Genomic DNA, 25,951 nt, shown 5'->3' with positions numbered 1-25,951 from the left:
AAAATAAAAGCCTATGATTCTTCCAGAAGACATTAAAAGGTGGTACATGACTGAAGGACACTACCTCCAAGAGGCCATCTGAACATTTGATTCAAGTCACTCTGGATGGAACATGTCACAGAAGTGCTGACCCAGCTGCTGGGGAATCCAACAGGCAGGACAACTTTCTCATAGATTTCTTCAGTGTCAACCTAGGCTACATCAAGTGTAATTTATGGGAACTTTCTGGGTGACTCATGCTTAAATTCACTCTATTTTTATTATTATGGCTTGTGTTTGCTATTTGTGATTAAGAGAACTTTTTATCTGAGGCTTTTTAGGGGATTTTTATGGTTCTTTCAGTGATGGGATGATATCCTCTGTATGGGAAGGGTTTCTCAGAAGGGGAAGTCAGTCTGTGGAAGCAGCTTTTCTGCTGCAGTGACTGACAGGCCTGCTACAGATGATCGATAACCAGGTTGCATGAGCTCTGAGCCAGTTAAGGCTTACTGCTAGCAAAGAAAGGAGGGTAGAACACAGCCTAAAGCACACTACGTGCTTTCTTATCAGCCAAAGGAACAAAGCTCACGGCATCCTCCCTCCCCAGCCTGCTGGTACAATTCTCGCCTTTTTCAGAACAGGATAATACGTGCAATAATTGTGCAGCACACTTGGATGGGATGGGGGCGTAGAAACAGGTTTGGTGTGCAATTCAGGCTGAAAATGCGCCTCACTGGATTAGTGTCATTTACCTCAGCTCCTGCTGTAATTGCTCTGGTTGCTAGCAAGTCACATTGAGAAGACTGAAGGAAATTTTGATTCTGCATTCAATTAGGGGGCTTAATTGCTCTGCAAAATATTATGCATTGTACAAATACACAAGAGTAGTGGATTTATGCTCACATGCTTGCATATCAAAAAGAAGATTGCATTCCAAAGGAAGCAATCTCCTTAACTGAGAATAAGAAGCTTTAAAAGATCTTTGGCTTGAATGAAAATGCCTTCTTTTTGGAGCCTAGCCCACATCCCTAGGTATAAAGTCCACTAGGACTCTGTGAGAACATCTACAACAAAACCATGTCCTTTGTCCAAGCTGGGGAACTGCTCTAGATTCGATGTTGGAGTGCTACTCCTGCCTTGCTAAAAATGGAAACGAGCATCCAGAACCTCTATTTGCCAAATCCAAATGCTATTTGTTTGCAGAGAAAAAAGTCAACCAACATTTAATGATCCCCCAAAAAGAAAAAAAAGAAAGAAAATTCCTCTCAGTGCTAAGATTTCCAACAAAATTGCCTTGATCTTACCAAAACACCTCAGCAATAAAAAGGCTACCCATTTTCTATTATATCAATAACAGTACATCAAAACAGTGTATCCATAATCAATACTGTATAAAGGCACTAGTCATGGCAGGTAGTCACAGGACCACCGGATAAAATACAGTGGTCTAATCCTGTGATTTTACAGCAAGGCAATTATTTTCTACTGTGGTTTTTAAGAAAACACTTATTACGTGAAATGGGAAAAAAAAGAAAGGCCACATAGCCCAGCATGACTTTTTGCCCTCAGCATAGCTTTGCAATGCCGTCTTTGAGTTGACAAAATAGTTCTGATATTTCAAGTGCATCTTAATATACTTTACCCTTCCCCTCAGTTTCAATGCTAGTCACAGCAACTGGATTACCTAACCAGTGTATTTGCTTTGAATCAAGAGAAATTAAAAATGTAGTGCCACGAGCTTTACCCCCCTCTTTTTGCTTAGGATTTTCTTTCTTCAGAGATTGACCTTAACTTGGACTGTAATGAAAAGTGAATTTTATATCACTTGGGGGTTTTTTTCAGATAGTTTGGACAAGGACAGAAATTGTTTACAGTTGTTAATACTCCAAGAGTCCTGTATCATCTACTCAGTTCTTTCCTACTTAGCCAATACTATTAGGTCAACAATTACTTCTAAAACTTTAATAGCAAGATATTTGTTTTTTAAACATACAACACCAGTGAATCAGATTCTAGTGCACTGATAAAAAATATAGCAATACAGTTTTATTTTTCTGATATTTATTTTTGCACTTCCAGAAGTTTCTTGGGTCCCATTTTCCTAGAAAAGCAATCTGTAATTCCATATCTTCACAAGTGGCATTGCACACACAGGACAAGAACTATTCAGCCCCATCCAAAATTCCTTTTTTTTAATAAGTGCACAGGGAAATCCGTTGTGAAAACACGAGGAGCAGTTCATAATCTTCTTGTAAAATTATAATAAGCACAAAGTAAATACATACATTTCTGTTTTAAAGGCATCTTTAATCTTTTTAACTGTCTTCATTTTTGTAATGCCTAGGGATTGATGAAGCATGGGATCCTCAAGTTGCTACATCTCACCAAAATCAACAAAAGGCTGTTTGTTGTCTTGCCTCCTGCTATGCCTGTAGATGGAGAGCTCCATTTTTGGTTTTTTTCCAGATCAATGGGACAGAAGGAAAGTGGAGAATTCCTGAGGAAAGGATTTGTGAGAAGCAGACAAGTAGGAACACTATAGCACCAACTTAGTTTGGTTTACACTGCTGTCCAGCAGCATTTTGCAGGTGTGGTTCCTCAGTCTAAACCCAGTGGCCAAATGAAGGGAGTACCTTGCTTTCCTGCAGGCTCACTCTTCTCCAGTGTAAGGACTAACAAGGCAAGTGAGATAGCCAGACTGTGCTGTCTTGAAACTAAGTTGAGCTTTCATAACACAAAGGCTGTCATTGAATTACAGCCCTTGTCTTTCCCATCTAGTTTCCAGCTGTCTGCTTCTACTTCACCTGCTCCAACTGGTACTTGAGTGAGAAAATTTAGGAATCCGAATCAGCGAAAAGCTAGTTATATGACTGAAAAAAAAAAAAGAGAAAAATGAATAAAAATATTATCTCTCTGAACTGTTTAAGCAAAGATAAATAAAAACCAGCTGTGGTGTAAGGAAGGGAAGAATTGTATACATGACAACAGGAGAAGAAAAGGACTGCCTGTACCAGCAGTGGCTTCCAATGTAGTGTTAAGGTGAACCCTCCTAATATCAGAGAGGCAGGAGGCCAAAATCACTGTCCACTGCCATTGACAGAGGTTGTTACTCTTCCCATCTTCCAAGTCGCATGCTTCTGCCCGTAGGACTCATGAGCCAGCCCAGCTCACTGACACCAGCTCTGTCATTTAGCCCATTAAATCAACCCAAGTGGTCAGTGTATGCACTGGGTCTGGCACAGGGGGCTAAGACAGGGGCCAAGTGGAGCAGCTTGGGTGAGAGGAGAGGAAAAGTGACCTCCTCTGCTTTCCTTTCCCTGCATGTGAAAGCCATAATTGTCCCTTCAGAGGCCTCAGAGGCCAATGCAGAGGGACGGAGAGGGGCTGCTTTTCCCAACATCAAGGGGACTTGGACCAGTTTAAACTGGCCCTAAAGTTACAGCCCCTCACTTAAGGGTCTCTGTTGTAATTCAAGTCGATTCCTGGCAGTCTGCATGTGGGTCAACCATGCTGGGGCTGTACTTTGGAAATTGCTATCTATGAACTTCTGTATGCAGTTTTGAGATTCTCAGTACAATAAAGACAAGGAGTTACTGGAGACAGTCCAGCAGAGGGCCACAAAGATGATTAGAGGTCTGGAGCATCTCTCTTACGAGGAGAGACTGCAGGAGCTGGGGCTGTTTAATCTAGAGAAGAGAAGACTGAGAGAGGATCTCATTATTGCAGATAAGTATCTCTAAATCAGGTGTCAAGAGGATGGTGCCAGAATTTTTTTCGGTGGTGCCCAGCAACAGGAGGAGGAGCAAGGGCCATAACTTAAAACAATGACCATAAATTAAACACAAGAAGTTTCACCTCAGCATGAGGAAGAACTTGTGGATCCCTGGAACAGGCTGCCCAGGGAGTTCATGGAGTCTCCCTCTCTGGGAACATTCAAATCCCATCTGGACGTGCCTGTGTTACCCCCTCTAGGTGATCCTGCCTTGGCGTGGGGTTGGACTAGATGATCTCCAGAGGTCCCATCCAACCCTAACTGTGATTCATTGATTCTGTGTAAATAATGGCGCGGAAAGTCCAGTGGGTTGTGCTGGATTTATGGAATAGCACTGAGCACCCAGGCTTGCGCAACTCTGAAATTAATAATCCGTGTCTCTCCGGAGTGTTGCCGCACTCAGCATAACAAACCCGATTTTGCGGACAGCAACGTCGCAGAGCCAACCACACCTGGAGTACCGGGATGGCTCCACGGGGATCTCCCCACTTTACACCTGGGCATTGAGCAAGGCGGGAGGGGTTGCAGGGCACGGCTGTGCAAAGCCGGGACAGCGCTCGGAAGGCGGAGAGATTAAGGGAAGAGAGCTCCCGAGCATTCCAGCACCGTTCGCACCTCTTCTGTTCTTCCAACACTTCCCCTCTCTCCTCAGGGGCGCCGGACCGGCACCGCGGCGATTAGCGGCACGGAGGGCGCATGCGCCTCGCACTGCCGCCGGACACGACCCGCAGAGGTCCCGGCGGAGCGCCCGGCGGGAGCGCGCACTGCCCGTCGCCCGTCCTCCGTCCTCCGTCCTCCGTCCTCCGTCCTCCGTCCTCCGTCCTCCGTCCGTCCGCCCGTCCGTCCGCCCGTCCGTCCGCCCGTCCGTCCGTCCCTCCCGCCGCAGCGCGGTGCGGGAGGCGCCGCACGGGCGCGCGCCCTCCCAGGGGAAGCAGGAGCCGCGGCGGGGGGCGGGGCCGCGCGGGCCACGCCCGGTGTGTCCGCCTGGCGCCGGCCGGGGCGGTAGCGGCGGCGGCGGGAGGTGCAACTTCCACGGGACGGAGGCGGCGCTGCCGCCGCAGAGCCCGGTGGGGGAAGGCGCGGCGAAGCGTGAGCGGCTTCCTGGGGGACTTTCCCGGTCCGGTCTGGTCCGGTTCGGTCCGTGGTGGAGGGGAGCGGGGGGCGCTGAGACCCGCCGGGACGAAAGTTTGGGAGCCGCCCCGCGGGCGGGCAGGAGGGGCCGGAGGCCGCGGCATCAGGAACATGAGAGGTCCGCCGTGGCCTCGTCGGTGCCCGTGAGAGGCGGCCCGCAGATCTCTCGTCGGGCGGGAGGAGAGAAGGCAGAGCGAGCGGAGGCGGCAGCACCTCCCGTGGGGACCCCCCGAGCCCGCGGCCGCCGTGCCTGCGAGCCCCTCCAGCCGCAGCGCCTGTTCTCGAGCTCTATTTCCCGTCCCCCGGCGGGGGAAGAGGAGGGGCGGCGGCGGGGAGCCCTGTCGGGATCCCTCGGGACGGCGCGGAGGCGGCTGGAAAGCCCTGAGCAGGAGTAAGCGGCTGCCGCCGACCCCTGCGCAGCGCCGCGTTCCCTTCCCGCCGGGGGCTTCCCCCTGCGGGGGTGCGAGTGCGCATGGGGGCGGCGGGCGCGGAGCCGGGGCGGAGAGCGCCGGGAGCGGCTCCATGAGGACGGCAGGCCTGTCCGCGCCCCCGCCGCCCGCCCTGCCCTGCCCGCGCTTCCGACCCTGAGGCCCTCGGCTCTCCTACGAAGAAACTTTTCCGCAGCGTCCGAAGATGGAGCCTGCCGGCATGGATTATTTCTGCGAGCAGGTACAGCAGAAGGACGTGGGCCGCAGGATGCAGGTTGGCCAAGAGCTGCTGGAGTATCTGGGCGACCCGGCGAGGTCCCCCGATCTGGAGCAGGACCAGCAGCGCCTTGACAAAGTGATCGACGAATTAACAGCGTGGGTCAACTCCAGTAATTTTAAGGTAAGGCTGCTCGGCGGGGCCCGGTGCGGGAAGACCATGATTCATCATGGTAGGGAGGTACGGAGCCCCGGGTTACTTTTTAATAGGTAAGACCAGAAATGAAACTACATCTCCCACACAAAGGGGAATTCCAAAATTTTGGAAGGGTGGTTAATGTTTTATTGTTTGTATTCCTCTGTCCTTAAAGAAGCAGTAATGGGGGTTTTGGTTTTGCCTTTATCGTTGGCTAGATGGTGTTTTGGTTTGGTTTTGGTTTGGATATGAGGGTTTTTTTACGGCACAATGTTAAAACCCCCCCCAGACAACTATAATACACACTGGGGTTGTGTTTCTTACTCAGAAACAAGATAGGTGATGATTATTTTTCTTATTTTTCTTTCGCTACCACTCCTATTCCATGGTCTCGGTACTTGGGTGTAATGTTTCATGGGATTGCCATCGTTTTCTGCAGGCCGTAAAGAGTGCTGCTTCACCGGATTTGTATCACGCTGTGTGTATTTCAGACGATTTAATGAATAATTGGCTTCTTGGGGCTCCCACTGTAAGTTTAAAGTTGTTTATATCGTCTTTAGGTGACTTTCCTGTACCTGGGAAGTTATGCGGTATCCTTACAGCGGCCCGATGATGACTCACGTTTCGCTTTTTTCTGTGTGCGTGTGTCTTTTAGACGGAGCCAGGGGAGAAGAGCGATCACTCCCTCACACAGTGTAACACTTGCGAGTTGTTCTGACGTCGGTCAGCCGATAAGGCGATTGACAGCGCAGTTTTAGTGCCAAGGACAGTCGTGTTCGCATTGGCGATTTTTTTAATTTATTTTTTTTAACATTTTTGCCCCCGCGGTGCGTGTGCGCGGCGCGGCCGGGCGGGTCCCCGCTGCCGCCGCCGGGGGGCGCTGCCGGGCCGCGCTGCGCGCCCGGGGCTCTCGGCCGGGCCAGCTCCGCCCTGCCCTCGTAACGTGATCCACTCGCACTTTGGACCTTTAACTCGCTGCAGTGAGCCTATTCTCGCTTTTTTTCTGTTTTCTGAGACACGGGAGGAGGCAGAGTCGCCTCTAAGGGCAGTATGTTCCTGAAATGGATGGGGTTTTTTTTCCCCCTTCCATTGACCTTACTCCGCCAGTGTTTGCACACAGCAACTTCTGAGTTTGAGGTGTGAAAATAATAAAGGCTTAACTCCATTTGCGCGTATGATTTATTTATTTTGGAAGCATGTTTGTCGGTAAAGGTCAGGTTAGCTTGAGGAAGTAGCATATGCTGAACAAATACAATTTATTTGCCTTTAAATTCATCATCTGAGGGCAGCTGTTGGTGATAAGATTGATTACTGCGAATCTAGACAAGTCTTTAAAAATACTTTTTTGCATGGAGAGGGATAGCTACTTACCTAACAGGGTAATGTAAAAGTTTCTTCCTGCACTTGTAAATTAACAGAATTAGGCATTAAGACTGGAAATACAATTTTCAAGTTGTATTTTTCATAGTGCAAGAAATTTTGCTTGCTGTTGATGTAAGGTGACAGAACTTAGCTGTTTGGACTGTAGGATGAATGAGAACTGTGCTGTGCTCCATAAGCATCAGTCACAGAAAGGAGATCCCCTAGTCCAGCCTGCCTGCTGAAGCAGGTTCACCTAGAGCAGGTTCCGCAGAATCAGAGCCGGGCAGGTTTTGAATATCTTCAGTGGAGACTCCACAATCTCTCTTGGCAGCCTTTTCAAGTCCTCTGTCACCCTCAAAGTAAAGGAAATTTTTCCCTCATATTCAAATGGAACTGTTGTGGTTCGGTTTGCGCCTGTTGCCCAGTGTTATATCTCTGCGTACCACTGAAAAGAGGCGTGCAGAATGAGAGTATTACAAATTCTAAGAGTTTTGAAGATAACTTGCAAAATCATTATTTTTGTTATGTCTTCTCTATGTCCACATACTGGTGGCTCTTTATTGTGTTTCAAAGCACATCACGTACGTTAGAGCATGGTGTTAGTCGCAGGTTTGAGCCCTGTAGGGGCCATCACTTAAGAGCTCGCCTCGATGATCCCTGTGGGTCCCTTCCAGCTCACAAGTTTCTGTGATTATATTAATGGCAGCAGCACAAGATTTTGGGTGTTTTGCTCATGATCAGTTCCAGTGTTCTGCCTGTGGTAGTGACTGCCAGCATGTGCTGCTTCAAAATGAAGACTTATATTCTAGAAAAGTGGCTTGTGTCTTACTTGCGTATTTTGTCTCATGCAAGCATAGATGTTACACATTTAAATGTTGCATCCTATTTTGTTATTAAACTCAGGCACTGAACAATAGAAAGTAGTGAATGCCGCAGGCTTATCTGATTTTTGATTGCTGAATTATTTAACATACTGTTGGTCACCCTTTACTGAGGAATGGATATGTAGAGCACTCAAACAATTCTGCTGAAGATCTTATAGGTCTTCAGAGTTCCTGAGTAATGAATCCCTCCCAGTTGACGTGACTGGTCTTATCACAAGCAGTGGTAGTGGCTGGAGACTCAGAACTGCTGAGCTAGATGAATTGAAGATACAAGTGGGGAATGCTGGAGGAAGTTTTGAGAGAGAGCATTATTTCTGCTGGTGGTGATGGGTATGGATAATAAGGGGATAACTAATGTGACTTGCCCTGATCGTGCCATATATTCCCACTGAAAGCTCAGTTCTTGCGTGCAGTGCACTCTGCTGACCATACTGAAAGAGGAGATTGCATGATCTGGGAGCTCTGGTCTCAACTCTTAAGCTGTGCCTGTGAAGAGAAAACTTTCTGATACGCCACCCTAGAAAGTTTTTGGCTCATGTAACCAGAAGGGAAAGGATCTGGAGGTAGTAGGAGGGTTGGCTTAGCAGGCTTGATAATGAGTACGGAAAAATGAGAATTAAGTGTTCAGTAAACAAGTTGGACTCAGTGACCTCAAAGGCCTTCTCCTAAACCATTCTATAATTCTCAACGTGGGCTAGTTACCAGCAAGGTTGAATTAACTCATCTCAAAAAGATTTTGGCCACATAAAACAGTGCTTTTGCTGTTCTGAAGTTTGCAAGTCTTTATAGTTATTTAATAAACAACCTGGCAATTCCAAACTGAGAGAGCAGATAGGAAAATTTCTGTGTTCATCTAGCTCATTGAAGTGGAAAACACAATTACTAGCTTGAGTTACTGGTGAATCAAAAAGGTGGGATTAAGAATGTGTTGACTCATCTGCAGGTGGTTCAGAGTTGTAGTGAAAATTGGTTGCAGAACATGGGGAATGACCTAGAGAGACATGAATCTGTTGTATTATGAGAACTTCACTTACAATGTCTATGCAGTCAGTGATAAATTGGCTTACAAAGACTCTTGAAAGCTTTGCAGCATCAAGGAGTACACGGAAGATGTGCAGAATTTAAGCATTTGTTTTGTATCTCACTAGAATGAAAGAATTCCTCACTGAACTGAAAATTGTTTGCTTGGTGATCTGGTTTATTTCATATCAGTTGGGTCTGATCTCTCTCCTTCTACAATGCAGAGATTTGGGGTTTTGGGTGTATGTCAGTCTGCATCCCCCCTCCCTCAACTGTTTGCCCAAGGCTGTGAGGAATAGGAGTAGGTTAGTTGAATGCAAAATATTAAGAATTGAGTGATGGTATTATTCTGCTGGTATTTGTTCTCAAAGTGAAATATTTAGCGATCTCAGAAAATGGGAACAGTGCTATTGTTTGTGTTTGGACTCTCAGGTGAACTTCAAAGAGTAAATTAATTGCCCATTCTGAGGGTAGTACTACTGACAGATACTTGCTGGCATTACTGGGTTAGCCTGCATCTTCATCTATGTATACATGAGTTTCATTTAATGAGTCTCTTAGGTCTCTCTCATATTCAGTAGTCACTTGAAATAATTACAAGATTATCTAACTGTGCAGTCTGGTGACTCAAACTGTTCCATGTCTCACTCAAGTAATCTCCAAACCTGCTTTGAACTTCTGCTGAAGAGATGTGGGATGGGGAAATACTGCTTTTCATGTAGAGCTTTGCAAATCTACTCTTGGCTGCTAGCACGTTGTGGAGTCTTTTAAGAACACCAGGATTGAGCAGTTACCCTCATTAAAATTATTTTTTGAGCAATAAAGCCACCTTTTGGTTCTTTAAGCAAATCACACCTAACAGAAGTAACAAAAACCTATGACCAAAATGGTGGTAGTTTCTCAAGGTAATTTTATATGAGAAGAGTAATTAGGAATGTTTGTAACTGCAAGTCTTTGAATTTCTCACCTTTGTGGTTAATATCTTAGCTTGTTTTATTCCTCAAGTGCAACAGAAAAATAATCAATAATTGCTGGTTTTATGCCAGAGCAGCAGATTGTTTGCCATGGGAAGAAGAAAATCTGATTTCATTCTATCTCTTTCTGGTAGTATGGATAAACTCTTTCTTTTAGGCAAATCCTTGGAATTATCTCTTACTCTATGCTTCTTGAAGAGTGAGATTTTTCTGAGCTTTGTTTGTCTCAACACCAAATACCATAAGATACTAAAATACCAGTAATCTTGCTGTTGCATTTTTGTATTTCCTTGGTTTGGCAAGTATTTATTTTGGTTTGTCTTTAGTTCGACAAAAGGCCAGCAGGAGGAGCTTTCAGTTTCCAGAATGGAAGATTTAAACTGTAATTTTGCAAATAGGTAAAGACAAGTGGTTAGGATGCTTGTCTGAAGTACTTGCAAAGAGATAGCAACACTTAGAACTTGGCTGACTGCACGTATGTGTGTGAGGTGGAAGCTACAATTTAAAATTATCTGAACAAAATGGATACTGAGATCTGAAAAAAGAGAGTTCAGAGATAAAAAATGTGAGGTTGCACATTTGGTTACAAATAAATGAATGCACAAATGCAGGATGTGGGGCATGTGATTGAGTAGCAGACCTTGGGAATAAAATGTGTGGGTTGTTTTGGATCTGAAGTTGAACACAAGCCAACATATGCTGCACAAAAGGCAAATGCCATAGTGAGTTGTGGGACTGTAACGTGCAGGAGAGAGAAATGGAATAAAAGAGGACCCAGCTTAAACCTTTATTTTTCAGTTACTGTGTAGGTCCTGGTATTTCCTTAGTCTTTGTTAGCAAACAATGGTAATTTAAATGTCTTTGAAGAAGTGTTTGACTTTGAGCTCTTTGCTGAATTTTTCTTTCTTCAAGTTTTGTTTGATCTTGGCTGTGTGGGAGCTCCTTTCTTTTTTCTATGTAATGAGAATGTGATTTGACCTGTCCATGTATGAATCCAATTTTAGTTTTCAAGCTCAATGATTTGATTTCTTCTTCAGTAATAATTACTATTTTTTTCATGTATTATTTATGTTCTGTTCGAGATACATTAAGTCAACAATTGAATATTAGCCAAATAATCAAGCAGATCTCCTGAAGACAAGGGACACTTGCAGGAAGTTTTAATTGTTTTTATTAAAACTAATTTTGTCTGGTCTTTAATTGGGAATGGGGACTATATAGTCTTAAAGTCTCAGGCATCTCTTCCAGAGATGGAAATGACACTTCCCTGTTGTTCTGCAGCTTCAGTTTGTGTTATCCAGACTAACTGTACTCACTATTGGAACAGCAGCTGTGCTGCTCATGTGGCCAGGTGTTCTATTCTCACTGTCATTCTTGAGGCAATTAACTTTTTGTCAATGTTGAATTCATTTTCCGGTGTTTCAGCAAGCTGATTTGACTCATGTTACAGGAGATTTTAGTGCACCAGATCAAATATGCCCACAGGCCAAGAGGGATAACAGGAGCATCACTTTTAGCCTGCAGTTTGATTGACTTGGGTGAGGGTAGAGAGGCTTTCCAAGCACTGTGCAGTGTGTAAGAGGAGAGGTGCATCCTTCAGAGCAGAGCTTGCAGCAGTCAGCACATGTGAGCCGTGTGATTTTAGTGGCACTTCTGATTCAAGCAGTTTCTGTCCCTGGCTGAGGAATGGTGCTGGTGTGTCATGCCTGCATTGCTCCGATGTGAGTGCCTGTGAGGCTGCACAGCTAACAGGCTCAAGGAGGAGATATGGCTGAGAAGATGCCTTCTCTTGTTCATTTGTTGGGCTGGTTTCCTAAAGTGGGCTGCTGTTCATCTGCATGAATGCTTCTCTTCCCACAGCAGAGGAGCTGGTGCAGAGGTGGGAGTAAGTAGCAGAGAATGGGGATCACTGTATTTTTGATACAATTTAAATAAGAGGAAATGGGAAAGGAAATAAGAGACCTTGGGCACAAAAAGAATTAAATTCTTTTGAAAGAGCTGAGTCCTAAAATAAAGTGTTTCTTTGTTTTGAGCCATCAATGTGCTTAGAATGGCTTTTGACTTCAATTTTCTTGCTGGAAAAAAGTTGGGTTTTTTAAAATTAATTATTTATTCCAAAGAGAAATACCATACATCTCATTGTCTTCCCACTGAACCCTGATTTTAGAGAGGCTCTGTCTTGAAACTTTTTCCACTTCAGCACATAAAGTTTTAGCCAGACAATCTCAAAAGGAAATGGCTTACAATGTAAGGTGTTGCTGCATCATATACTTTTGGGTTTTGCTCGCAGTCCTTGTAACAGTATCTATGAAAAATTTATGACAACAGATAAGGGAAGAATGTTTAATGCATATGTGAAGCAAACTGGAGATGTTCCTGTAACAGATCAAGCTGGAGGCACTACACAAATTTTAGAATACTGTGTTGTCCACAGAATACAGAAGTTTGGAGATCACACTTGCAGTCTGAATTCAGTTTGAAGATCATGAGAGATTTGGAAATAACAGAAGGTTGTAAACAGGTTTTTTCAGTGACCATTTTGAGTATTACATTAATGTGTTCTTCAGAATTGGTTAAATGTTTATTAATTAATGTGGGCATATATGATATGAAGCTAAAGTTCCCAACTTGGGGAAAGTGCATTAAAACATATTTCCTTTTTTTTTTTTTTTTAATAAGCTCTAAAATTTTTTATGAGAGCACTATGCTTGCTTGTTCTGGCTGCAGTCCAGGAGAGGTCAAGGTAACAGGGACCTCCCAGAATTGTGCCTATTGAGAGGTCCCCTGAAAAAACCAAGCCTTTTCAGGGCAGAAATAAACTCTTCAGTCTATGGATAAATATGGGTGATTCATTCAGCAATCCTCTGGTAGTGTGGTTACTTGAAGTGGGATGCTGAAATGCTCCGTGGTTGGCCATCACAGGAGAATTGTGAAGGGAAGGTTGTCACAAGTTTCATAGTCTGTACCCCTTTTGAGACAATGAGGGTTGCAGCTGATGGGTGGTTTTAACAGTAGCAAAGATAGGATACTTGGGAGACTCTTACCTTGTAGTCCTAAGTAAAGCTGCAAAACGTCATTTTGAAGTCAGGAACGTTGCCTTTTTAGGTAGAGGGGGCTCTGCATTTGCTAATGAACTTGGACTCTAGTTGCTGAGCTTGAAGATAGATACCAGCAGCTCTGTCTCTCTCCTTGCAATGTGCCATATATGTTAAAAAAAAAATCATACTATTAGTGTTGGAAGTGTGTTGTTAGTGCCCTTGAAGGTGAAACAAGCAAGAGAAAGGAAATAATGCTTCCTTGTCAGCTAAAATTTCTGAAGTATAGATGATGTATGTGGTAGCTTCAGCAGCTGGGACTGCAGTTTTGGCTTCTGTCAGCAGAGGCAGCTGCCCAACTGCTGCTGAGTGGCAAGGAGAATGGAATCTGAAGATGACATGGCTGGGACTGAAGAACCACATGGGTTCAAGAAAAGAGCTAGGAAAATGGAAGCTTCCTTCTGCCCATGGGGCCAGGGGCACCGTTTTGTATCTCTGCAAGCTTTTGAGTTAAGGGGTGGAAGGGAATATGGGTAAATCTAAGCAAAGTGGGTGAAGTGGATAGAATTGCAGTGGGAAACAGTAAAGGGAGGAAGAAGTATGGAATAGAGGAACAGAAGTTTGTCCTGAAAGATGAGTAGAGAGAATTAAGAATGTGAAACTTGAAGAAGTGAAGCACAATATACTTTACATACATACATATTTTTGTTTCGTGTTATGGTACTTGCAGGGTTCTTGAGATTATGAGAATTGAGAAGGTATACCTTGGGTCTTGGTTGACAACACTTTAAAAAAAAAAAACAAACCTCATGAAGTTTTTGCATATATCTTGTTCCAGCTCTGCCGCACTGGAACAATGCTTGCTCTTGCAGGGCGTAGTTGTTTGGCATGCTGTATTCAGTTTGTCAGTAATTGTTAGTGATACCACAGCTGTCCCCATGGTGACAGGACAGCCGATGCCTTAACTTCATTCTTTGGAGTTCCAGATAGTGACCTCCATAATTCCCGCATTAGAGTCTCATGACTAGTTCACAGATCCCGATCTACAGAATCTGTGTTTCTATGTATGGTTCAGAGATCCTTTGACCAAATCCAAGGATATTTGTATTAATGTCATTTGGCAACTTACACAAGTAGAGATGTTTTCCTGGTGGTGTCCTGCCCCTAGCTGTCCCCCACAGGGATGGAAAATTACAGAATCACAATGAAAATAACAGTAAGAATGCATGGTTATCCAGGTGTGGTTTGAAGAACAGTATTTCTTTTTCTAGCAAAAAACTTAGGTGCCTGGAAGTTGTCCACAGAAGAGCAGGGGCAGTGCTGTAAAGTGTGTGCAGAAGGAGAGCTAGAAAAGGAACAAGCTGCAAAGCAAGAATAGGCTCAATTACTAATTATTGGTTCTATTCATAATTGTATTTTGGTTGGAACATCTTGATTTCACTAAAGAGCCTGGCCTTTTTTTATCAAGAACAGATAAAATATTTTTCAGTTGGTTTGGCAACTTTTTTGTGGTCTGAGAAGTCAAGGATGGTCTTGGCTTGTTAAAGAATAGCAACTAACCAACTCCAGTTCAAATGAGCCTAAATTTCTTTTCCCCTATGAACTTTAAAAGCACTGTTTAAATGCTTCAAACAGTGGTGAGCTGATGAATCAGTCTTGACGTACAAAGGCTCTTTCTAGACAGCAAGCAAAAGGCTTAATGAATGCAGAGTAAGAAACAAATCCATTGATTTTAATCCCAGAAGGCATTCATCCCTCATTGGAGCTGTTGGGGAAAGAGCAGTGATGCTGGTGAAAGGTTTTTCTATTGATAGTGGAGAGCCTGTGTTGGTAAATGGTCCCACACAGTGTCTCAGAGCTTGGAACCTCTTTGTTGCAGGTCTTCTGCAGAGCCTCTAAGTTGTGCCTCAACTTACGATTTAAATTTTTTTTTGAATGCTATTTATGTGACCCCATATAAATTAAGGACTCTTTCCGAAGGGCTGCTTGAATATTGCACAGATGATACCTACGAGGAGATGCTGAAGCTTAGAGCATTGTGTATCAGAACAGAGAAATACTAACACTGATTTACAAAACCAGTAGGTGGTAGTTCACTTGCTATCCTCTGTAGTTCTGTGGTTCAGCTGACTTGTTTTGTAATGTAAAATGAAAGCAAATTTTGTAGCTAGAACCGTTTCCCATTACTTCAGCTTGTGGTCACACTTACGTTCTAACTCTCCAGTTATTGTGGCTTTTCATACCTGTTACCTTTTCAAAGTTGCAGACCACAGAGGACTTTGCATGAGATAAAGCTCATGCATGCATGCTTTATTGTCTTTAAGTTTCTGAGTTGCTGTTCTTGGTAGACGTCTTCAAGACAGATTTTGCAAAGATAATCAAACGTGCAGAGAAGAGAGAGACTTTGTAAAAAGTACCTTTACAGAAGGAAAAGCTCCTGTTAGTGCAAAACACTTGCATGGAAAGGTATCTTTCTTAAAAGTTGTCAGTGTAAGTCTCAGGTAGGGCTCGTAGTCAGCAAACAGAAGCATGGGAAAACAATGGATCCAGAATGAATTTGTTTCTTTCAGGCATTGGTTTTTAGATGGAGCTTTTGACTATGGTTTCATACTGCTTGATAATATGGAAAATAACATTAAAGGAAAAACCTTGTGGAAAGCCTTGACATTACCATAAAAGCTAATTTTTTTTTTTTTTTTTGGCCTAAGTAAGTTACTAGGTATAGTGTTCTGTTTTCCTAAGCTGTAGGTAGAGTTACTTGTTGGCAATATATTAATTTAAGCCAGTGATGCCATCTATTTATATATGCTATTCTGTGTTTTAGTATGTAATGAAATTGTCTCCAGGTAAGGTGTACTAACTGGGAACTAAGTTTTATACCTCCTTTTTAAAAGATCGTCTGTTGTACTAATACTGCATTTATTAAAACCAGCTTAATTGTGTAGTTGCTTCTCACCCTGAGTTTTATGGAGACCTTATTTGTCTAGTTTCCTATGGAAACAAGGCTCATGTGATGCTGTGTGCGTGGGCCATGTGTATCACATGCATGTCCACTCAAATTTTTTTTGGCCTGCTGCCTAGTGTGGACAATTGTGACAGATAGGGATCTCAAGGAAACAGAGGGGTCCAAAAAATACGGTTCCAAATTTTATGAAAATAAACAGCTAATAAGGGAGAGGAATTCTAGCCATGAGTTCAAGGGGAAAAATTTGCAGTGCCTGTCTTCCTAGAAAATAAAGAGGAGGAAAAGCTGTAAGGAACGCCCAAGCTTGAGGAGGTTGTGCCTTTGGCAAATGGTTGTTCCTTTTGCACCTTCACAGGCAGCAAATTGAGGTAACTACAAGTTGTGAAAATGCAGGTTCTGGTGTTCCTTATGAACTATTATAGGAAATACAGAATGAAATCTTGGAACAATATGCAAGATAGTAAGCAGTACAAGAAGTGTCCCAACTTCTTAAAATAATTTGGTCTAACTGGTAATTGCTGTTTGTGTTTTTGTTTCTATATTAATGGATATTATTGTCTCATCTAGCTTCTGTTTATGGATGGGAAATTTCCTCAAAATTCCAGTAGTATTTTGAATTTCCTTTTTTTTCTGTTTTGGTTTGGTTTTTGTTTGGGTTTTGTTGTTGTTTTGGGTTGGGTTGGTTTTTGTTTTGGTTTAGTTTTTCTTGCTGTTGTTGTTTTTGTTTGGTTTGAGGGGTTCTCTATTATGTTTTTAATGAGCAAATGAAAAATTAGGCTTCCCTAGCTTAACAAGCAGGTGGACAAATGGTGTAGTCTGAACCACTAGGGAAAGCAGAATTAGCTTCTCAGTTATTTTCTTTTGGGAGTTTGGAAAATGATGTAATGACCTTAGTGGATGAGCTAAGTGGCCAGATTGAAGTAAGCTCTTATCATCTGGAAAACCTTTAAACCATGTCTTTGTTTGGGTTTTGTAGTTGAAAGTACAAAGACATTGGATTTCTAATATTTGTTTTCTTCTGTTTTAAGACAAGAACTAAAACATCCGAACTCCTCTGGTGTATGTAAATAAACTCCATTCCAAACATATTCTGATAACTTTGTCTTAATAAGAACTTTGAAGGAATTACTAGTTCTTCAACTGAAACTTCGATTTACTTTACAATAGTTTTTCAGCATGCTTGCATTTATGTCTAATTTATTTGAAATATATTCTAAAATATTCTTTAGTGATCTGGTTTATAATATCTAATGCTTTTGTTTCAACAGGTATCACTACTGGGATTAGATGTTCTAGGTGCCTTTGTCAACAGACTATCAGGACGCTTTAAACCTTATATAGGAACTGGTGAGTGAAATACTTTTTTTCTTAAGACCAAACAGTAGAAGACACTTCCCCCCCCTTCCCTTAGCAGCTGAAGTGGAACATGTTGAAAACTTCTTGAGCTAATTATACTGTCCTGGCAGGCATCTTACTGGTGTTGGAATGGAAATAATTGTATAGTAGCATGTCAGTATTCATTTGTCATGCAGTCACTGATTTCATAGGTGGTGGCTGGGATTTTTTTAAGGGTTCCAGGAGTGTCTTTCCAGTAATTAGTTTCATGCTATAATGGTTACTTACCACTCCCTGAGACAGTCCTCTAAAATTTACATTGAAACGCAAGTATTATCTTTAATTTGTGTTAAAGATGGAAGGTTTTATTTGCAGATCACTTTAATCAGAGCTTTATGTCTGCTGAAGCCTGTAGTCTCAGAGGATTATGCAGTCCACCTCCTGTTAGATAACTGGACTGTAGCTTTTAGTAGTCTAAAGTTTTTATGGGATGAAAAAAAAAAAAGTACTGACTGTTACTCCTGTGTGAAATGTTTACTCAAATGAATTTCAGATTAATGGATCTACATGTGCTGGAGTATGAGACATTTGTTCTGGGAGGTACAAGCAAACTACATTGATCAACTTGTTTTACTGCTGCCTTTGAAAAGAGATAGTGATATTAGGACACTAACATTGGTGTTATAGCGCTGGCTGATTTTGACAGAAGTTTCTAGTTAATGTCCTTTTTCAAAATCTGCATGAGATAAGTTACTTTTTGTTCCCTGATCCCCAGCTATCTCAATTTGTCTGTCAGAATTTTAAGCTTCCTCTTCTTTACATGACTAGTTTTGTATTTAAGAGCTATAAAATAAAATGTCAAAGTTTAGGAATACAAAGTGTAATTTATGACAAGCTGCTAACTAAATTAATTGAAAGCATATTTCAGTATGCTGTGGAACTACTGCGGTAGAGTGCTACAGAATTTAAATCTGTTTTGTTGTGAGGAGTTTTTCTTTGGCTGGTTAATTTTGTATTGGAGCAGTGTAAGGGAACTGGAGGCGTATTGTGCTCTGCACAGTATTGGTTTCTGAAGAGTCTCCATTTGTAGCTACAGATTTTTGCTCCAGAGTTTGGCTGTGCTTTGATTTTTATTTTAAGCCTCTGTAGAACCTAAAATTACAGTAACTTTATTAAAGATGGGGAAGATTTTAAAAATTTTTCTCTGTTTTTTAAAGTATGAGCTATCTGAGAATAGTTTGAAAACACTGTTGTTGGTTTGGGCTTTTTTTTTGTCACAGTAGTTGAGTAGTTTGAGATTATGAGCAAATTGAAGATTTAAATTCCAGTAGTATTTATATTTTTAAAAAGAGAGGACTGGCACTGGGTGACCACTGAACACATGTAACATCTGAAGCTGTATATTCTAGAAGTATTTTTTCGTTAAGCTCATAGCAGTGCCTTCAACTGAAATTGATCATCAGAGCGTCTCCAGAATCAAGATCTCTAGAATATGAAAGTTACTGTTGTTCATTATCAGCTTCTATATAAACCTAACAGATGCTGAAATCTTAGTCTCAGTAATGGCAGAAAACAGTATTTTACGTTACTTTTAAAAAGAGTGATTTGTAATAGGAGTTCTCCTCAGTTGGTAGCTCTCTCTAAATTTCATAACAAGGTTGGAATAATTTTCAGTTTTTGTCAGTGAAGCAGTAATATAAACACATTATTGCAAGTGTCTGGAATTTGTATAGTCAATGGCTTATGAGAGTAATTAAAAGCACATTGGTGAACCAGAAAACTGCTTCCTTCAAGAAAACTTAAAGAACCAGGAGTTTCCTAAATCACATTCTGTTGACTCTGCAGATTTGTCTTCTAATGTAATATGACTCCAGTAAGTCAGACCAAAGACTTGTATTTGACAGTGATTTGTTTGCAGATGCCTGAGAAGAAAGTAAGGATGGGAGAAACATGCAGTGATAACTCCTTATCAGTAGGAGTTGTCAGCAGTCTTGCAGGTTAGGGCCAGCTGAGGCACATGGAATCTTCAATGTCTGCATTGTCACTTTGTTTTCTTACCGCTTTATCTGTTTAGTTTCTGACCCACATAGATCCTTGGCTTCTGCAGTGTTCTGTAGAAGTACTTAAGTATGCAAAATTCTTTTGGACTGGTTGCCTGAAAAACTTGATGCTTGCTAGATCTTGTGTTAGAGAGGTGAGCCAACATTTCTTACCTTCCTGACGGCCAGTTTCCATTTATGGATCTCTTCCATGCCTGTTCTCTGCTATCCCCTCCCCCTTCCCCAGCTCAGAGACACAACAGAGCTGTTTCTTGTATACAAGTCTTTTTGATAATTCTTGTTTCCTCCTTTCAGTTTCTTTCTGTTGTGGAGCATTTGAGTTGAGGAAGCCACACCAATCATACCATATCAGAGAGGTGGCATATGTTCATAATGGCACAATTATGTTTGTTTTTGTCATCTATTACTTTTGTAGTTATTGGTAATAGATTTCATTGTTGCATAGCTGCTTCCTGAAAATTGACCTAATATATGCATGAGACTGTCTACTGTAACAACCTATTTCTGGTGCAGTGATGGTGGTTTTGGGGCCCGCTGTCCAGGGCAGTGCCTTCCCTCCACGCCTTTATCATTAGGGCAAGACCCCTTCTTGAGAACTGTGGAAGTCCAAATGCACTCTGTTAGCTGAGTTACCTTCTGCACAGCTGTTTGCAAAGCTCTCTTACGGGTGTGTGAGGTACCACTTCCTTTTTTAAACTGACTTCCCAGGCACTTCTCCAGCCTGTAGCACTGCATGGGGTGGTTGTGACCCAAATGCAGGACCCAGTATTTGGCCTTGTTGAACCTCATACAATCCATATCCATAGTTACGTGTTTGACAAGAATCAACTACTCTATGCAAACTGCCATTTTAGCTTCTTTTTTGTAGCTTGGTTATGTCCAGTTAAGTGATTCTTTGATCTGAATATTGTTAATGAGGTATATAATTGTGTATTGCAGATGTGCAGTGTGTACAGGTGACATGAGGAGAAAACAAAAATCATGGTATGAAGCTTGAAAGTGCTGGGAAATTTGTAAGCAAAGTACTTCAGCAAAGTAACAAGTTCTTAGGGTCCCACAGGCCATCTTAGTAGTATTTTATATGGTAGGCTTTTACTTCCTCTATTTTGGTTAAATAAATGTGAGTATATTATTTTTTTGAGGGCAAACATAACAGAACTTTTCCAGGCAATTCAATTATTACTCTGAAATATTCAGACTATAGTTAACTTCTCATTTATTGTACTAAGCTATTGTAGGTACTTGCATTCTCAAAAAAGATCAGGATTGCACCATGACTATGGCGAAGGACGATATATATATATATAAAATGCCTACTGGCTTCGTTCTCTGCCTTTTTTAAAACACAATGCATCCTATTTTCTAGGTGAAGTTTCATTTTTATAGCTGTTTTTGCTTATAAAATACCTGCGACCTTAAATGTATTTTTATTTTCATGAAGAGTGTTACATTTTGGTGACCCTGAGATGTTTTAATTTGTGATTCAGATTTCAGTAAATGATGGAAGTATAATAATGTATTATCCAACCGCAATATGGCAAAACATATTCTACCTTTCTCACCCTATCCCCATTTAATTTCCTGTTCAGTTTTGATGGGGATAGATTTCCTTAAGTGCAGAAAACAACAAGTAATGTCACTGAATATTCACCCCCTTAAGCATTACAGTCTTCTCCTATGAAGTGAAAAACATGAATGCTTTACTATTACTTCAATCTTTGCAACCTACATATATGCCATAAATTACATTTGGGCAAAATCAATACAACAGTTGTAGGACAGATATTTTCCAGTATTTCAAAGAGCATGTTAGTGATCTTAGTATTGAAGTATAATGCCTGATAAAGAGACTTAATTCAGTTTCCTAGGCAACCATGTAATGTTGCAGTAAATTTCTTCTAAGGTGTTATCCTTTTATGATTAACCATATTGTGTGCTCTCTGCAGCTGGCATCTGTGTTCTGGGAGTCTGGACATACAAATTGGAATCTTTCTTTTAGTACATCCAGTTAAGATCCTTGAAAACACTTTGGAAGCAGTAAATACCAGGGTGTGTGTTCCTTCATAAGACTATATGTCTATATTCTGGGAAAAATAAAGCAGTGTTTGAGTGTTACATCTTTTGGTATTTAAAACTACTGCTTGTTCTGTGATTAAAAGAGATGTTACATAAGAGCACATAATTACTGTATCACAGTCTCTTTTCCTAGGTGATCGCATTAATTATTAAAATAAATGTATATATCCAACATAACAGAGGCTATTAAAATTATGGGCATATGTGTCTGGATGATAGAATTTCTGGGAAAAGTGTCTACTCATACTTTTAGTTCTGTTTTCTAAAACAAGTGAATATGACTTGGCCCTCTTGTTATTATTGTCAAAAGGAAAACAAAAAATGCAGTAAAGGTATACAGAATCTGTTTCAGTTTTACTGTGCAGTATTAGACCATGACATATTTTTCTGCAGATATCGAACTGTCCATTAGTCTGTTACATAACTATATTGACATCAGCTTTTACATATAACCTTACAAAATGTTGCAAAATATTCTACTTACCTGAAAATTAAAGGAAATGTAATTGACAGTTAAAACGACCAAACACAGATAGATAGGTTATACTTGTATACGTACATGTGAGTCTGAACAGGGATGCACATTTTACACACAAAAACTCCATATGTGAATGTGTGTGTACATTTAATAGTAGTTTCAAATTCTTCTTACTGTGAAAAGAAACCACTGGGCAAAATTAGTTTTGGAAGATAGTTATAGTGCCATATACTAAAATGTGAAATCAATTTGAAGTGTTTACATTTTTTACCAGGTGGCTTCAAGAAGTGTTAGAAGAATATTTAAATTAGTTTCCTCAGACTAATGTAAATGCTCTGTCAAATTTGTTGTTATAATGAAGCATGGAAGTGTGACTGCTCGTGTCCTGGATGGGTGCACTCATAACTGGCTTAAAAACTGGCTAGATGGCTGAGTCCAAAGGGTGATGGACACTGGAGTTAAATCCAGTTGGTGACTGGTGGCAAGTGGTATTCCCCCGGACTCAGCATTGGGGCTGGTTTTGTTTAATATTTTTATCCATTACCTGGATAAGGGGATGCAGGGCACACTGAGACAGTTTGAAGATCAGACCAAGCTAGGTAGGAGTGTTGATCTGCAGGAGGGTAGGAAGGTTTTGCAGAGGGATCAGGGCAGGCTGGAGCAGTGGTTTGAGGCCAGTGGTATGAGGGTCAGCAAGGCCAAATGCCAGGTCCTGCACTTGGGTCACAACAACCCTAGGCAGCGCTACAGGAAAAGCACCTGGCTGTGCTGGTTGACAATGGCTGAGCATGAGGCAATGAGTGCCCAGGTGGCCAAGAAGGCCAGTGGTGTCCTGGCCTGTATCAGCAATAGTGTGGCCAGCAGGACCAGGGCAGCGCTCATCCCCGCTGTATTCGGCACTGGTGATGCTGCACCTCAAATCCTGTGTCCAGTTCTGGATCCCTCAATGCAAGAAGGACATTGAGGTGCTGGAGCATGTCCAGAGAAGGGCAGTGGAGCTGGTGAAGAGTTTGGAGCACAAGTCTGATGAGGAGCAGCCGTGGATTATGTAGCCTGAAGAAAAGGAGGCTCGGAAGGAACCTTATTGCTCTCTGTAACTACCTGAAAGGAGGTTGTAGCAAGGTGGAGGTCAGTCTCTTCTCCAAAGCAGCAAGCAACAGGACGAGAGGAAATGGCCTCAAGTTGTGCCAGGGGAGATTTAGATTGGATGCTAGGAAAAATGTTTTCATTGAAAGTGTTGTCAAGCACTGTAACTGCCAAGGAAGAGGGTGAGTCGCCATCCCTGGAGATACTCAAAAGTCGTGTAGATGTGACACTGAGGAACATGGTGTAGTGGTGGCTTTGGCAGTGCTGGGTTAGTGGTTGGCCTTGATGATCTTAAAGGGTTTTTCTGACCTAAATGGTTCTATGTCGCCTGATGTGTTTTAAAGCAGTTGTAAGGGCTTGCAACATACATTAACTTTTTGAGTGAATTAGGATTAAAGCAGTTGGTACAAGAATTTGGAAATACTCGTTTGAGGAAGTCAGCATTTAGTAAGTGACACCCACGTTGTATGTTTTTGCTTTTTCCCTTACTTAATGATTGAATTTTTTGGGTGGAAAAGACTCCGGTGTGCAGTTTATTCAAGCTGGGACTCTTTAATATGTGGTTTTAATGTGGTATGGAGAAATGCTTTGAAAATCCATGAAATCCATGAAAACCAAGAACTGTATTAACATGAGCTACCATGGATATATCTAGCATCTAGAAAAATCCTGGATCTTCAGGTGTTAGGCCTGACTGAATTTTATTCTCATTTATCATTTTTATTAGTTTCATTGAAATGTTGAGACTAATGACATGTTCTGCTGAGGATTCAAGATTAAAAAAACTTGCATAACAACTAAACTTAAAACTTGGAATAACTCGGTTGGAAGGGACTTTCACAATCATCTGTTCCATGTCTTTGCTTTAAAAATGGCCAAGCTATGGTGTTAGAGAAAACTTGGAAATTAAATCAAATAACTCGAGAAACTGAATTGCTGAGATAATGTAAAGCAAGCTTTTCCATTTATGGGAGAGGCATCTTGTCTCAAGGATGCCTTGCTGCACCTAAATGCAAGTCAGGTGTTTTGTCTGATACTGCCTTTTCATTTTATAGCTTACTGACCTCAGGAAAAGCTGTGTTGGATTGTTGTAGGATTTTCTTAGACAATAAAATGCTGACTGTTTCAGATTTTTTTTTTTAACAGCTTTTAGAAGACAGTCCATTATTTGTATTTTTTCCCCCATAATATCTGCTTTTATATTTTCAAATGTAACAAAATACTAACTTCCTGCAACACCTCAGAAAATACTTAAATTTTCTTTGTTTTCCTCTGTAGTTAATGGTGACAGCTAGGGGTCATGACTGATATAAACTGTAACTTTTTTCATCTTTATGATTAGATTCTCTGAAGTATCAGTAAAAAAAAAAAAGTAAAAATCTATGCAGCCTTTTAACTTTTTTTTTTTTGGGGGGGGGTGTGTCGTGGGTTGGTTCATTTCTTTTGTTGTTTTTTGGGGTTATTTTTTTCCTGTCTGGCTAGTGCTGGAATTTATTAGTAGTGGGAATTCATTTTACCTGAAGTGATCCATGCTTGCGTGATAGGCTGTGATGTAGAATACCATCTGCTTGCTGTCTGTGGGCATTTCACTGTATGACACCTAGAAATGCAGTGCTTTTAACTCGAAATCCTAGCTTGCTTTGGTTTCTGCTTGATTCTAATTAATTCTAGTTCTGTAAGAAACCTCGCCTAGAGCTTAAAAAATTTCAGAAGATGACATTTGTTCTCAATCTTCTAGTTTTCTTTCAGATTTAATACACCTCTTGAAACTCTTTGGCCTGGTAGACTGTTCTCATGTTCTGAGACTGACACCTTGATAGACTCGTAGATATATCATATAAAAAAACAGTGTTTGTTTTTTCCTCTCTGCTGCTGCTGATGAACAGTGATGTGTCATTAATCCCACTAATGCTTTTCTTAATTAGCTCCTGGAGAGACCCCAAGAAGCGCATTAATGTCTGAAATTGCTTTTTATTAAACTGGCTTGGACTATATGTTGAGGAGAGGAGCACTGAGGCCTTTCTGAGAGCCTGCTTACGATTCTTTGCTTAGAAGTAGTCCCTTGGCCACGTGGATCTGTCAGGCTGGCCCTGTAGGAGCCCCTGTGGGATTCTCTCCTGTGCATCCTGCCCAGAACAGAGACTGCCCTAATTGCAGGGGCAGCTGTTTCCCTCCCTCCTTTCTAATGACAGCTGTTCAATGCTACTGCCTGAGCTGGCAAGGTTTCTGAGGAAACGAGGAAGATCTTGCTGCCTAGGTTTAATCTGTTTCTGTCCTCAAAGACTTTTCTTCTTAATAACAGAATTTTTGCCAACACTGATAACGTTTTCTCGGTAAAGATTCTTTTTTGCTTAATGCTTTTTTGTAAGTCTTTGCAGTAATGAGTATCTAAAGTTGGTTCATAGAAATAGGTAGACCTGAGACTTGAAATGAGCACAGGTATACAAAGAGCAGCAGGTGTAAGTGGTCAGAAGAGAAGAAAAAGCAAGAATACAAACTGAAAAGCTGCAGAAGGAACTCTTGTTAAAGTTTAACAAAAGAAAATTGTTTGTGCTACCTGTGGCATTCTTTGCTACAGGGGTCATATAGTTAAATTGCTCAGGTTTTTAAAAATACATTGTGTGCCATTCTAGGCAACTTCTGTGATTTGCTTGTTTTATCATCTTCAATCCTGGTAGAGGAAATAAATATTTAATTTCTCAAGGCTGTACTTTGACTCTGAAGGCTGGTTTTGGCATTAACTCATGCATGTATTGTCCCAGCTAGTGGTGATAAAATTATTTGGTGAATGTGGATAAATGAAAATTTATTCAGATTTACTGAGACAAGAGAAGACAATAGAAAAAGAAACTGATGGGATAATAAGCTCTGTTATGGATGTAGCAGAAAGGAAAAAGGCATAAATAGCAGCTCAGATGTAAATGCATAGCCGTTTAAAGGGGTGATTGTCCTGC

The 25,951-nt window shown here is 41.6% G+C and overlaps 1 protein-coding gene across 34 annotated transcripts in view; it reads left to right on the top strand.

Moving 5' to 3' along the window:
• Nucleotides 1-4,779: 4,779 nt before the first annotated feature.
• The window catches only part of CLASP2 (cytoplasmic linker associated protein 2), a 147,487-nt gene continuing 126,315 nt past the window's right edge, over nucleotides 4,780-25,951 (top strand). For 14 of the 34 annotated variants that reach the window (XM_039549575.1, XM_039549574.1, XM_039549585.1 and 11 more), the window contains exons 1-2: nucleotides 4,782-5,710; nucleotides 17,231-17,309. In XM_039549575.1, coding sequence (XP_039405509.1) covers nucleotides 5,516-5,710; nucleotides 17,231-17,309 — 274 coding nt within the window. In that variant the 5' untranslated portion in view covers nucleotides 4,782-5,515. Of the gene's footprint in view, nucleotides 5,711-17,230; nucleotides 17,310-25,951 lie in introns of all 34 variants that reach the window. The other 20 variants (XM_019285530.3, XM_019285529.3, XM_039549579.1 and 17 more) reach the window with 3 other exon arrangements.

The sequence above is a fragment of the Corvus cornix genome, chromosome 2, assembly GCF_000738735.6.
Source record: "Corvus cornix cornix isolate S_Up_H32 chromosome 2, ASM73873v5, whole genome shotgun sequence".
In the NCBI taxonomy this organism is placed as follows: Eukaryota; Metazoa; Chordata; class Aves; order Passeriformes; family Corvidae; genus Corvus; species Corvus cornix.
This window is presented reverse-complemented; position numbering and strand designations above follow the sequence as displayed.